Source organism: Castor canadensis, chromosome 9, assembly GCF_047511655.1.
Source record: "Castor canadensis chromosome 9, mCasCan1.hap1v2, whole genome shotgun sequence".
Taxonomy (NCBI): Eukaryota; Metazoa; Chordata; class Mammalia; order Rodentia; family Castoridae; genus Castor; species Castor canadensis.
Window position 1 is genome coordinate 92,998,676 of NC_133394.1, and position 15,795 is coordinate 93,014,470.

The window sequence follows — 15,795 nt, forward strand, 5'->3', positions numbered from 1 at the left end:
GGCTGCAGACCTGTACTCCTAGATTGGAGCTGACCCTTGAAACACTGTTAATCTCTGATGACCTTCTGTACAATGGACCTCCTTCTCCCAGACTTCCCAGAAGAATACAACTGCACTCTTTCCCTTTCTTACAAAGTGGCTTAACTTTTACCCACACTGATAATTTCTGACTAACAAGTGATCTAATTTTCAAGTTTTTTATAGTTTAAGCTAAAAATGCAGCTGCCATTTTGTAAAACCTTGGAGCATTTTCAAGATTGCTTGAAATCTGTGTTTTCCCAAATACCAACCCTAAGTAATTCCAAATAAATGCAATTTTCTTTGTTCTCAACTAGGTTGGTGTTTTATGCTCAGCAGACATATCAAACATGAGTGTATTTGAGAGCTGTCAACATGTTGAGTTTTCCATTTACATTTTAATGTTGATGCCACATAAACAATCTTAACTAAATGTAGATCTGTACTTCACAGACCTGGTCATGTATGACTAGCTCTTCAGGTCCCACCACTCTCATTCCCCAGAAAGTTTCCATATTGCTGAGATCTCCTCAAACCCAATTCTCTCACTGGAAGGAGGTAAATTTGCCCAGCAAAGGTTCTGTTTTCCCCCTTCATATTTTCAAAATTACTACTTTAGACCTGCTAATAAATGCATTTGCTAAATAGGAAAGATATTAAATATTCTTGTAAGGATTATTTTTTTTAAAAATAAGAGTATACTCACCAGAGTGATAGACATAGATGGGCTGAATATATTCTGAAATACAAATATGTTTCATTACATGCTGTATGCTTAGATATGATGTCATATTCAGTCTATTTTTAATGTTTCCTCATAATAAAGATTTGAGTTGGCTTATATTTAAGAAATATAAAATTCGAATTCAAAGATAAGTGGATGTAAATTCATTTTCACACGAAAAAGAATTCACAGAAAAGCTAGCCAGGGAAACAGCTAAAAATGGATCCTTGTTTTCAAATTTTTTAATAAGGAAATCTTCAAAAGAATCCTTGGAGAGCCTGAACTAGTCCAAGGCATTTTTTGGCAACTTTGGTTCAAATCTTATAATGCAATTCCTAGATACTCTCAAGAATATACTGTTTACCTTCCCAAATCTTTTCCATGGTCTCCTTCTGAATGTTAGTTTTTTGTTACAGTCTCTTTTTTTTTTTTTTTTCCCCCTGAGGAAGCTGAAACAGATTGTAACTGGGACTACAAAAGGGAAAAAACTGCCAGGCACCAGTGACTCACACTTGTAATCCGAACTATTTGGAAGGCTGAGATCCAGAGGATCATGGTTTAAGGTCAGCCCATGCAAATAGTTTGAGAGACCCCCATCTCCAAAATAACCAGAACAAAATGGACTGGAGGAGTGGCTCAAGTGGTAAAGTGCCTGCTTTGCAAGTGTGAAGCCCTGAGTTCAATCCCCAGTCCCACCAAAAAAAAAAAAGGAAAAAAATCTTCGGTGTAGCCAGTTTGCATGTTGGCCAGTTTAATCTGCTTGTTATTCAAACTGATATTTTTCCCCTTTGTGTGTGTCTGTCTCTCAATTCTCACCCTCCCACCCCCCACCCTGGCCACAATCTCCCCATGCTGGAGAGACCAAGGTTAACACTCTTTACTCTTCAATTAAACCAGGCAGTTTTCTCCTCCTTATCTCTCTCTGGCCACCAAGAAGAAGTAAACCTGTCAACCAAGACATACAGCTTTGAGAATGTGGGTAGAAACACTGGGAGAACTGGCAGAACCAAGGCTGGCACCTATTGTGGGATATGAGTTTTACCTTGTATTCAAACTGACTCCCTGACCTTCCCCTTTAAAAAGTGGACATTTTCTCTCAGAAGTGGGAAAACAGGGCTTTCAGACGTTGACACTCCTTGTCCTCTTCATCTGACAAATAATAAACCTTATTTCCTTTTCCTCAAAACCCTGTTATTATTTTTGAATTTCTGATAACAAGATCACATGATTGTTCTGTCAGTCCATCCTTCTCCTTTGAGCCACAGTTACTTCATTCTTTCAATAGTCATCCAAATGTTATCTCATGAGCTATCAAAATACAGGAATGGGAGTCTATCTCTCTGCATACAAGCCACAAGGAAAATATCTAGTGATACAAGGCATTCAGGAATCCTTAAGTTCCTGTAATGACAGGCTGGGGTAAGAATGGCAGGTTCCTTTCATGCATAAGACAATGCAGTATTTGAGAGAAAAGACAGGCAAGGGTGGGGTTGGAGTGGGGAGTTTATGACAGACAGAGCTCTCTTCCTGAAAACAGTAACGATAGAGTAACAGCGATAATAGCTATGCTACCATGTCTTATGCCACCCTACTATAGATTAGGCAACTTTGCAAATTGCAAACAAATAATGTATTTTCTAAGGAATTATAGGGACTGGCATAGGAAACTAAAATCTGCTGTTATCTCAAGGATATTCCAGCAGAAAAGAAAAAAACACTCCCTGACAGAGATGGTTATTAAACACAGATGTGTGACTCACCACACAGCCTTCCACTACTTTCTTTTCCTCCTCATTAAAAACTCCTTCACATACCTGAGTTCTCTCAAATAGGACTCTGAGACAATAGCTCTTCCCAATTTGTCACGGTGTGGCTTTTGAATAAAACTAATTTTTTCCCCACCAACTCTCATCTCCTGAGTATTACTTTCAAGCAGCAAGGAGGTGGACTTGGGTATAGGAACAAGAACAAAATTTAGCCTTGAAAAAATGATGGCTGACGGTATGCCAGTACAATGGTGGGGTGGCTCTGACTCAAGAGAAGTAACACTGATAAAATTCCCATTACAGAGATATAAATCATTTAAAGCATATCTTACCTAGGTTCTCGACACAATTTTCAGCTTTCAGTCCTGCAACACAAAAGATAAAGCTTTAGACATAATCTACCATAGTAAAGATTTCATTGGTCTGTGGCTACTGGTAATCTAAAGTAATATAATCTGTCAATAACTCCTACTCTATCAGACTCATAATTTAGTGGGATGAAAATTGCAGAAAAATTAGGTTATTGTATTCACGGAATAACTGCCAAATAGTTGTATGACCTGATAAACTATCTACCTTTTCTGAAATTAAATTTCCTTATTTGTACCTTTCATTAGGAGACTATGTCTAAAGACCCTTGAGGGCCCATCTAGGGCTAGCACTTTATCATTCTAGTTTATGGTTAGTGCTAGCACTTTATCATTCTAGTTTATGGTTAGTCTACAAAACTTAGGAGGAAATTTACTTGCCCAATTAATCCTCTTTTCAAATACTGCATTATCAACAATAAACCTATCCTTCTATTATAACAATTCCTATCTATTATAGAAAAAGAATCTCAATCATATTTTAAGATCCTTTAATATATGAACAAAGATCCTTCACAATCATGTACAGAAACAGTTGGTATGCCTCAGTACATTCATTTGTAGGTAAGGAAATCCACAATTTTTGGAGAATAGTAACATGGCATTTAGTAGTAAGTACCTCTACAAGGCCCTACACACTCTCACTAGTGATGCCCTAGAAAAAGTTACTAGCACTGCAGTGATTCCCCTGAGACTTGACAGAAAGGGAAATCTACCTGCTTGCCCAACAGCAGTAAGACAAGAAGGTCAGTGAAAGAGTGTTTAGATTTGGTGCCAGTATGAGCCACAAAGGGCTTCCCAGAGTGCCCCTATGAAGGTCTCAATGCTATATGGCCTCTTCTCTACAACTGAGAGAAGAGAATTAGAAGAGAAGAGAATTAGATCAATTCATTGATCTAATTTAGAAGTTCAGCTGCCTAAGGATAAGTCTCTTTACCTAAGATGAGTCCTTGAGAGACCTGGCTACATTATGAGACATGTGTTCTTCTATGATCTGCTCTCAAATCCTGCTCCATTTGTAGAATTTGAACCAAAAATCTGGGTAACTTGGTCCCAGTATTTAGCAAACAATGGGTCTATTAGAATCTGGTTAGTGCCCTAATGTTAAATTCATGTATATTAGACTAGAAATTTTAAGAACAGTTTGAGATTATTTCACAATATGATCTCAGAGGGAGATGGTAGGCCAAGCCTCACCCAAAGTTTAGCTGAGGTTAAGGTAAAAGTAAGGAAAACTGAGGATGAGAAGGTTCCTGATATAGTAGAAAGATATAGCCTGGGGAATAGGCACTAGAGAAATTTTAAGTCTTTGCTTTTTGTCTGTAACATGTTGAAGCGTGTTTCTCAAAGTGTAGTTTTCTAGACACATACTTCAGAATCACCTTGTGCTTATTAAAATGACAATACCAAGTCCCTGGCCAGGACTACTGACACAGAATTTCTGGAGGGGATAGATTATAAACTGCATTTTAAGTAAGCACTTCAAGTGATTTTGTATGTGTGTGTAGTGCTGTGGACCTTATGCATGCTAGGCAAATACTCTTATCACTGACCTCAGTGAAGTCCATATTGGATTGCTGAAATTGCAGAATGGTAAGAACTAAGTCTTTGTTATTTTAAGCCACTAAATTTTTGGTAATTTATTGTAGAAGCAATAGAACATGCATATAAAGCAGTAAAAAATATCTAAAATGGAACAGGAAAAAACTAAACTAAATCAGAATTTGAGAGGAAAAAACTCAGCTGCTTTGGAAAGCAGTTGAAAATTCTGACTCTTCTGTTTATCTGTTTTCTTTTTTGTATATTTGATTTGGGTATTTTTGTTGTTCTCTCTCACTTTCTTTTAGTTCTGCTTTTTTTCCCTTCTTTTTCTTTACAGTCATTACATACAAGCTATATCACCCATCTTCCAATATTCAATCTTAAATCATATGCTCTCCTTCCCTTTCCTATTGTTCCCCCATTTATACTTTCCTTCCAGCTATTATTAGAATACCCCTTTCACTTACATTTTCTTCTACCCATTCTATACTTTTAGATAGTTAAGATTGTTTTAATTTTTCTTTTCTCTTTCTCCTTTCTTCAATAAACCATTAACTAAATCCTTTTACCTTTTTCATTCACCTTTCTTATTACTCCAGTCTATTAATCTTAACTATCATCCTTTCCAGCCTTATACCACCATACACCTTGAATTACTCATTAGTATTATCTTCCCTATCTCTCTTTCCTATCACTACTTTTATTAACTAAGGTCTTTCTAGATCTTTGCTCCTCTACTTCTCAAAAGATATTGGAGCAAATGGATGTGACTGGTCTTTATTAGGGATTGCTGTAATCTTACGGTGGCTGATAGCTTCTGCAGCTAAGTTCTCCAACTGGAGGAAGGAGCTGAACTCAGTGTCTACAACATTGCCTGTGTGTGTGTGTGTGTGTGTGTGTGTGTGTGTGTGTGTGTGTGTGTGTGTATTATAACTACTGAGTGACACCCTCCTCCAAGTCTAGTAACAAGAAGGTACATCACAGTTGGGTACTGGTGGCTCACTCTTATAATGCTAAATACTTAGGAGGCAGAGATCAGGAGGATCATGATTCAAAGCCAGTCCAGGCAAATAGTTCATGAGACCTTATCTCAAAAATACTCAACACAAAACAGGCTGGCAGAGTGACTCAAGTGGCATACCAAGCATGTAGGCCCTGAGTTTAAACCCCAGTACTGTATACACCATCCACAACCCAGCCACTATAGTCTTACTGAAACATCATGAAAACGCCAACTGAAAGGACATAGGAGATTAAAAACCTCCAACCAAAAACTCCGACTCAAATGATAAATCCCAGGGTAGAAACACAAGTTAAATGGAAAAACAAGGCAACACATCTCTTCCATAAGCTAAGAACTCCACAAAAATGAATAAGCAGTAGAGAGCTTGCTTTGCAATCATGAAGCCCTTGAGTTCAAACCCCAGTCCCATAGGTGCAATGGCTCATGCCTGTAATCCTATCTACTTAGGAGGCTGAGATCTGGTGGATCACTGTTCATACCAGCAGAGGCAAACAGTTCATGAGACCCTATCTCCAAAATAACCAGCAAAAAATGGACTGGAGGTGTGGCTCAGTGGTAGAATGCCTGCTTTGCAAGCATGAAGCCTTGAGTTCAAACCCCAGGCCCACCAAAAAACAAAACAGGACTTGAGTGGCAAGTGGATGAAATTTTAAACAATGAACTCAAAAGAATAAGAATGATCAAAGAAATTAAAGAGGACATGTATAAGCACCTGAAAGAATTCAAAGAGGATACAAATAAACAGCTGATTAAACTCAAAGAGAATTTTAAAAAACACAGCTGAATGATATAAGGAAGACAATGCAGAGTATTAAAAAATTCAATGAATATACAGAAATCCTCAAAAAATCAAAATCTTAGAAATGAAATAACCCAATTAAAAATTCAGTTCAAAGTCTTGCTAACAGAATGGAACAAGTTAAAAATAAAGTATCACTGACTGAAAGTAGAGTAATTACAAAGACAAAAAATACTAATATTTTTTGTATGAACAGAATATGTAAGACCTCTGGGACACCATCAAGAGACCAAACCTTATATAAGAAAGAGAAGAGAAGAAGTAAAAATCTAAACACATAGATAATTCATTCAATAAAATAACAGCAGAAACTTCCCCAATCTTAAGAAAGAGAGGATCACTGAGTTACAAGAGGCTTTCGGAACTCTAAACAAGCAACATCAAAAAAGAAACACTACCATACATATTATAGTTAAAACAGTAAATATACAAAACAAAGAAAGAATGTCGAAAGCTGCAAGAGAGAAGCGGTAAATCAGATATAAAGGCAAGCCCATCAGAACAACAGCAGATTTCTCAACAGAAATGCTAAAAGCAAGGAGGGCATGGAATGATATATTCCAAAGCCCTGAGAACAAGTAACTCCCTACTTAGATTAATGTATCCAGCAAAGCTATCCTTCATAATTGAAGGAGAAATAAAAACCTCACATGATAAACAAAAACAGAAAGAATTTATGACCACAAACATTACAGAAGATACTTAGAGAACACAATTAATAAAGAGATAAATGAACTCAGGACAAAAATAGACAATTAGAGAGGAAATGACCCAGGACATGGAAAACCTCAGAAAAAAGAACGAAACAGAATTGCAAAACAAAACGGAAGGCCAATCCAGCAGAATAGAACAAACAGAAGACAGAATCTTAGAACTCAAAGATGAAATGGTAATTAAAGGAAAAACCAAAGAACTATTAATTAAACAACTCAAGACCTGTGAAAAGAAAATGCAAGAACTCACCAACTCCATCAAAAGAGCAAACATGAGAATCATGGGCATCGAAGAAGAAGAAGAGGTGCAAGTAAAGGGAATGTGTAATATATTCAACAAAATAATAACAGAAAATTTCCCAAATCTAGAGAAAGATATTCCCATACAGATGCAAGAGGCCTCCAGGACACCAAACAGACCAGATCAAAACAGAACTACACCACAACATATCATCATTAAAACAACAAGTTCAGAAACTAGGGAAAGAATATTGAAGGCTGTAAGAGAGAAAAAACAAATAACATACAAAGGTAAACCCATCAAAATCACAGCAGACTTCTCAACAGAAACATTAAAAGCAAGAAGAGCTTGGGGTGAGATCTTCCGGGCACTGAATGAAAATAACTTCAACCCCAGGATACTCTACCCAGCAAAACTATCATTCAAAATAGATGGAGCAATAAAAGTCTTCCATGATAAGCAGAAACTAAAACAATATGTGACCACAAAGCCACCACTACAAAAGACTCTTCAAGGGATTCTGCACACAGAAAGTGAAACCCAACATAACCATGAAAGGACAGGCAGCACCAAACCACAGGAAAAGAAAAAGCAAGAAAGAGAGTAAACTCAACTTAGGTACACACAATCAAACCTTCAAACAACTAAGACAACTAAATGACAGGAATCACCACAAACCTATCAGTACTAACACATAATGTTAACAGACTTAATTCACCCATCAAAAGGCACCATTTGGTGAAATGGATTAAAAAGGAAGATTCAACAATTTGATGCTTACAGGAGAACCATCTCACCGACAAAAATAAGCATAGGCTTAAAATGAAAGGCTGGAAGAAGATTTACCAAGCCAACGGCCCCCCAAAACAGGCAGGAGTAGCAATACTTATCTCTGACAAAGTAGACTTCAAACATACATTGATCAAAGGGATAAAGAAGGACATTCCATACTAATAAAAGGGGAAATAGACCAAAAGGAAATAATAATTATCAACATATATGCACCCAATGTCAATGCACCCAATTTCATCAAACATACCCTGAAAGACCTAAAAGCATATATTAACTCCAACACAGTGGTTGTGGGAGACTTTAACCCCCCATTATCATTAATAGATAGGTCATCCAAACAAAAAATCAATAAAGAAATCCAAGATCTAAAATATACAATAGATCAAATGGACCTACTTGGTGTCTACAGAACATTTCATCCAACTTCTACACAATATACATTCTTCTCAGCAGCCCATGGAACCTTCTCCAAAATAGATCATATCCTAGGGCACAAAGCAAGCCTCAGCAAATAAAAGAAAATAGAAATTATACCGTGCATACTATGTGATCACAACACAATAAAACTAGAACTCAACAACAAAAGTAAAGACAAAAAACTTGCAAATAGCTGGACACTAAATAACTCATTACTTAATGAACAATGGGCCACTGATGAAATAAAAGAGGAAATTAAAAATTTCCTGGAAGTCAATGAAAATGAAAACACAACCTACCAGAACCTATGGGACAACAGCTAAGGCAGTCCCGAGAGGAAAGTTTATAGCCATAGTGCATATACAAAAAAGACTGAAAGATACCAAATCAATGACTTAATGATACATCTTGAACTCCTAGAAAAACAAGAATAAGCAAATCCCAAAACAAATAAGAGAGAAATAATAAAAATAAGAGCTGAAATCAACAAAATAGAAACCAAAAAAACCATACAAAGAAGTAATGAAACAGAAAGTTGGTTCTTTGAAAAAATAAACAAGATTGACAGACCCCTGGCAAACCTGACTAAAATGAGGAGAGAAAAAACCCAAATTAGTTGAATCAGGAATGCAAAAGGGGAAAGTCCAGGAAATCATTAGAGACTCCTTCAAGAACCTATATTCAAATAAATTCGAAAATCTTAAAGAAATGGACAGATTTATAGATACATATGACCATCCAAAACTGAACCAAGAGGAAATTAATCACCTGAATAGATCTATAACACAAAATGAAATTGAAGCAATCAAGAGTCTCCCCAAAAAGAAAAGTCAAGGACCTGATGGATTCTCTGCTGAATTCTATCAGACCTTTAGAGAAGAACTGATACCAACCCTCCTTAAACTGTTCCACAAAATAGAAAGGGAAGGAAAACTGCCTAACACATTTTATGAAGCCAGTATTACACTTATCCCAAAACCAGGCAAAGACACCTCCAAAAAGGAGAACTATAGGCCAATCTCCTTAATGAACATTGATGCAAAAATCCTCAACAAAATAATGGCAAACCAAATTCAACAACACATCAAAAAGATCATTCACCACGACCAAGTAGGCTTCATCCCAGGAATGCAGGGGTGGTACAACATACGAAAATCAATAAATGTAATAAACCACACTAACAGAAGCAAAGACAAAAACCACTTGGTCATCTCAATAGATGCAGAAAAAGCCTTTGATAAGATCCAACACCTTTCATGATAAAAGCTCTAAGAAAACTAGGAATAGAAGGAAAGTACCTCAATATTATAAAAGCTATATATGACAAACCTACAGCCAGCATTATACTTAATGGAGAAAAATTAAAACCATTCCCTCTAAAATCAGGAACCAGACAAGGATGCCCACTATCTACACTCCTATTCAACATAGTACTGGAATTCCTAGCCAGAGCAATTAGGCAAGAAGAAGGAATAAAAGCAATACAAATAGGTAAAGAAACTGTCAAAATATCCCTATTTGCAGATGACATGATCCTGTACCTTAAAGACCCAAAAAACTCTACTCAGAAGCTTCTAGACATCATCAATAGCTACAGCAAGGTAGCAGGATATAAAATCAACATAGAAAAATCATTAGCATTTCTATACACTAATAATGAACAAACTAAAAAAGAATATATGAAAACAATTCCATTTACAATAGCCTCAAAAAAAATCAAATACCAAGGTGTAACCTAACAAAAGATGTGAACAACCTCTACAAGGAAAACTATAAACTTCTGAAGAGGTTGTGGAAAACTATAGAAAGTGGAGAGATCTCCCATCCTCATAGATTGGTAGAATCAACATAGTAAAAATGTCTATACTCCCAAATGTAACCTACATGTTTAATGCAATTCCCATCAAAATTCCAATGACATTCATTAAAGAGATCGAAAAATCTACTGTTAAATTTATATGGAAACACAAGAGGCCACGAATAGCCAAGGCAATACTCAGTCAAAAGAACAATGCTGGAGGTATCACAATACCTGACTTCAAACTATATTACAAAGCAGTAACAATAAAAACAGCATGGTACTGGCACAAAAACAGACACGAAGACCAGTGGAACAGAATAGAGGACCCAGATATGAAGCCACACAACTATAACCAACTTGTCTTTGACAAAGGTGCTAAAAATATACGATGGAGAAAAAGCAGCCTCTTCAACAAAAACTGCTGGGAAAACTGGTTAGCAGTCTGCAAAAAACTGAAACTAGATCCATGTATATCACCCTATATCAAGATTAACTCAAAATGGATCAAGGATCTTAATATCAGACCCCAAACTCTAAAGTTGATACAGGAAAGAGTAGGAAATAATCTGGAGTTAGTAGGTATAGGTAAGAACTTTCTCAATGGAACCCCAGCAAAACAGCAACTAAGAGATAGCATAGTGGGACTTCATAAAACTAAAAAGCTTCTTTCCATCAAAAGAAATGGTCTCTAAACTGAAGAGAACACCCACAGAGTGGCAGAAAATATTTGCCAGCTACACATCAGACAAAGGACTGATAACCAGAATATATAGGGAACTTAAAAAACTAAATTCTCCCAATACTAATGAACCAATAAAGAAATGGGCAAGTGAACTAAACACAACTTTCTCAAAAGAAGAAATTCAAATGGCCAAAAAACACATGAAAAAATGCTCACCATCTCTAGCAATAAAGGAAATGCAAATGAAAACCACACTAAGATTCCACCTCACCCCTGTTAGAATAGCCATCATTAGTAACACCACCAACAACAGGTGTTGGCGAGGATGTGGGGAAAAAAGGAACCTTCTTACACTGTTGGTGGGAATGTAAACTAGTACAACCACTCTGGAAAAAAATTTGGAGGCTACTTAAAAAGCTGGACATCGATCTACCATTTGATCCAGCAATACCACTCTTGGGGATATACCCAAAAGACTGTTACTCCAGAGGCACCTGCACATCCATGTTTATTGCGGCACTATTCACAATAGCCAAGTTATGGAAACAGCCAAGATGCCCCAGCACTGACGAATGGATCAAGAAAATGTGGTATCTATACACAATGGAATTTTATGCAGCCATGAAGAAGAACAAAATGTTATCATTCGCTGGTAAATGGATGGAATTGGGGAACATCATTCTGAGTGAGGTTAGCCTAGCCCCAAAGACCAAAAACCGTATGTTCTCCCTCATATGCGGACATTAGATCAACAAGGGGATTGGACTTTGAGCACATGATGAAAGCGAGAGCACAAAAGGAAGGTGTGAGGATAAGTAAGACACCTAAAAAATTAGCTAGCATTTGTTGCCCTCAACGCAGAGAAACTAAAGCAGATACCTTAAAAGCAACTGAGGCCAATAGGAGAAGGGGACCAGGAGCTAGAGAAAAGGTTAGATCAAGAAGAATTAACCTAGAAGGTAACACACATGCACAGGAAATTAATGTGAGTCAACTCCCTGTATAGCTATCCTTATCTCAACTAGCAAAAACCCTTGTTCCTTCCTATTATTGCTTATACTCTCTCTTCAACAAAATTAGAGATAAGGGCAAAATAGTTTCTGCCGGGTATTGAGGGGGTGGGGGAGAGGGAGAGGCTGGAGTGGGTGGTAACGGAGGGGATGGGGGCAGGGGGGAGAAATGACCCAAGCATTGTATGCACATATGAATAATAAAACAATAAAAATTATAAAAAATTAAAAAAGAAAGAAGTAAACATGAGAAAGGCAACAAAATGACAGTAGCAAGTTAGATTTAAAAACTAGACCTGATCATTTGTTGCCTACAAGAAATGCACTGACAAAGATAAACATTGGCTTAGGATGAAAGGATGGAAAAAGATTTTCCAAGCCAACAGACTCTGAAAGCAGGCAGAAGTAGCTATATACTAATACATGGTAAAACATACTTCAGAAGAGACAAAGAAGGTCGACTGATATTAATAAAGGGAATAATCCGATGAAAGAAGATAACAATTGTTAACATGTACATATCAAATGTTGGCTCATTAAACAAACACTACTGGACTTACAAGCACAGACTCCAACACAATAATAGTGGGAAACCTCACTACTCTAATACCACCAATAGAGAGGTCCATCCAAACAAAATAACAATAAAGAAACTTCAAATTAAATGACACTATAGACCAAATGGATTTCACAGACATCTACAGAATATTTCATTCAGCAGCTACATAATACATATTCTTCTCAGGAACCCATGAAACTTTTTCCAAAATAGATTTCTATCAGACTACGATGGAATAAAACTAGAAATAAATAGCAAAAGACACTATAGAAAATATTCAAATACACAGAGACTGAATGATATACATTGTTGAACAATCATCAAAGAAATAGGGGAGAAAAGGGGAATTACAAAGTACCTAGACTCTAACACAAGTGAAAAAAACAACTTACCAGAACTGTTAGGATATAAAAAGGCACTGCTTAGAGGAAAGTTTATAGTGATGAGTGCTCACATAATAAAAGAGAAATCTCAAATAAATAATCTAATGATGTACCTCGAATTCCTAGAAAAACAAAACAAAACAAAAAAGGCAGACCTAAAACCAGTAGGTGGAAGAAAATAATAAAGATTAGGGAAGAAAATGAAATGGAGACTAAAAAACAGAGAATCAATGAAATAAGAAGTTGGTTCTTTGATTAACCTAGAAGGTAACACCCATGCACAGGAAATCAATGTGAGTCAATGCCCTGTATAGCTGTCCTTATCTCAACCAGCAAAAACCCTTGTCCCTTCCTGTTATTGCTTATACTCTCTCTACAACAAAATTAGAAATAAGGGCAAAATAGTTTCTGCTGGGTATTGGTGGGGGGAGAGGGAGGGGGTGGAGTGGGTGGTAAGGGAGGGGGTGGGGGCAGGGGGGAGAAATGAACCAAGCCTTGTATGCACATATGAATAATAAAAGAAAAAGGAAAAAAAAAGAAGTTGGTTCTTTGAAAGTTAACATTGATAAATCTCTAGCCCCATTAACCAAAAGAAGGAAGAAGACTCCAAATTAGTAAAATTAGGGATGAAAAAGAAGACACAACAAATACCAATAAAATCCATAGGATCACTAGGCAATACTTCAAAACCTTATATTCTAATAAACTGGAAAATCTAGAAGAAATGGATAAATGGCTAGATGCATTTGACTTACCAAAACTGAACCAAGAGAATATAAACCACTTAAATACATCTATAACTAGCAAGGATATTGAAGAATAAAGAGTTTCCCAATAAAAAGAGCCCAGATCTAGATGGATTCACTGCCAAATTCTACCAACTCTTTAGAGAAGAATTAACACTGATGCTCCTCAAACTATTCTATAAAATAGAAAGGGAAGGAGTGTTATCAAACTCATTTTATGAAGTTAGTATTACCTTAATACCAAAAACCAGGTAAGGACACAAGAAAAAAAGAAAATTGTAGACCAATTTTCCTTGATGAGTAATGAATTCTTAATAAAATAAATAATTTATTAATAAAATACTTAAATACTTTCTTAAATTCTTAATAAAATACTTTCAAAACTAAATTTAACAGCATATTAAAAAGACCATACTACATGATCAAGTTTGTTTCATTCCAGTGATGCAAGCATGGCCCAACATACACAAATGAATAAATGTAATACAGCACAGAAATAAAATCAAAGACAAAAATCACATGATCATATCAATAGATGTAGAAAAGGCCTTGAGAAAATTCAACATCCTTTCATGATAAAAGCTCTGAAGAATAAGGAATAAAAGGAATGTACCTCAGCATAAGAAAGCCCATATATGACAAATCTACAGGCAACTGTAGGGAAAAACTAAAATCCTTTCCACTGAAGTAAGTAATGAGACAAAGGTGTCTACTCTCCCTATTCTTATTCAATGGAATTCCTAGCCAGAGCAATAAAACAAGAGAAAAAATAAAAGACATTCAAATAGAGAAGTCAAATTATTCTTATTTTGCAGCTGATATGATCCTATACTTAAAAGACCCTGAAGATTCCACCAAAAAATCTGATATTGATAAACACTTTTGGCAGTGTAACAAGATATAAAATTAACATATAAAATCAGTAGCTTTTCTGTATATTAACAATGGACAGGTTGAGAAGGACACCAGGAAAACAATTCCATTCACAATAGCCTTAAAAAATACCTAAAAGTAAACTTAACTAAGGAGGTGAAAGACATTACGAAAACTGTAAAACCTGAAGGAAGAAAATGAATATGGAATCAGAAGATGGAAAGACCTCCATGTTCATGGATTGGCAGAATTAATATTGTGAAAATGTCTACTACTGAAAGCAGACTATGGATTCAATGTAATCCCCATCAATATGATTGCTATTCTTCACAGAAATAGAAAAATGAATCCTAAAATTCATATGGAAGCACAAAAGACCCCAAATAGCCAAAGCAATCCTGATCAAAAAGAGCAATGTTGGAGGTATCATAGTAGTGAACCTCAAGCTATACTACAAAATCAACAGTAACAAAAATAGCATGGTATTTGCACAAAAACAGATATGAAGACCAATGGAACAGAAGACCCAAAAATAAAGCTACACAGGTACAGTCATTTGATTTTTTACAAAGGAGCCATAAACATGCATTGGAAAAAAAGACAGCTTGTTGAACAAATGTTGCTCAGAAAACTAGTCATCTACATGCAAAAGACTAAGAGTACCCCTGTCTTTCATCTTTTATAAAAATCAATTCAAAACATATCAAAGATTTTTGTAAGACTTGAAACTTTGAAACTACTACAGGAAAAACTCTTGAAGATATAAGCATAGGCAATTATTTTCTGAATAGGACTCAAACTGCCCAGGAAATAAGAGCAAGAATTGACAAATGGTATTGCATCAAATAAAAAGCTTTTGCATATCAAAGGAAATAATTACAAGAATCAAGAGACAACACATAGAATGGGAGGAGATCTTTGGCAGATAATGATCATATAAAGAATTAATATCCAGAATATGCAAGGAACTAAATATTGCATGTTTTCACTCATATGCAGAGATGTACATCTAAAATGACAATAAGAATAATAATGGAACATGAGGACTATTCTGAGGGCAATCATTGGGAGAGGAAGGGAAAAAGGAGCGGGTACAGAGCAGTGAAGAGGATCAAAGTATATTACATATACATATGTATATGAAGAACAGCATAGCGAGGCTCATCAATTACTACTTGATAAGGAGGGAGAGTTAAGGAACACAATACAGGGGGTAAACTTGTTCAAAGTACACTGTAAGCATCTAGAATTTTCACAACGAAACCCACTTGTACTGTTAATGAATCCTAATTTAAAAAAAGAAAACCATGACTGGGGATGGGGATGTTGCTTAATGG

The 15,795-nt window shown here is 36.1% G+C and overlaps 1 protein-coding gene across 6 annotated transcripts in view; it reads right to left on the minus strand.

Moving 5' to 3' along the window:
• Positions 1-15,795, minus strand: part of Art3 (ADP-ribosyltransferase 3 (inactive)) — a 119,892-nt gene that overhangs the window by 7,000 nt on the left and 97,097 nt on the right. For all 6 annotated transcript variants that reach the window (XM_074041983.1, XM_074041982.1, XM_020184054.2 and 3 more), the window contains exons 4-5: positions 2,841-2,873; positions 725-757 (exon numbers count right to left, since the gene is read on the minus strand). In XM_074041983.1, coding sequence (XP_073898084.1) covers positions 725-757; positions 2,841-2,873 — 66 coding nt within the window. The remainder of the gene's footprint in view (positions 1-724; positions 758-2,840; positions 2,874-15,795) is intronic.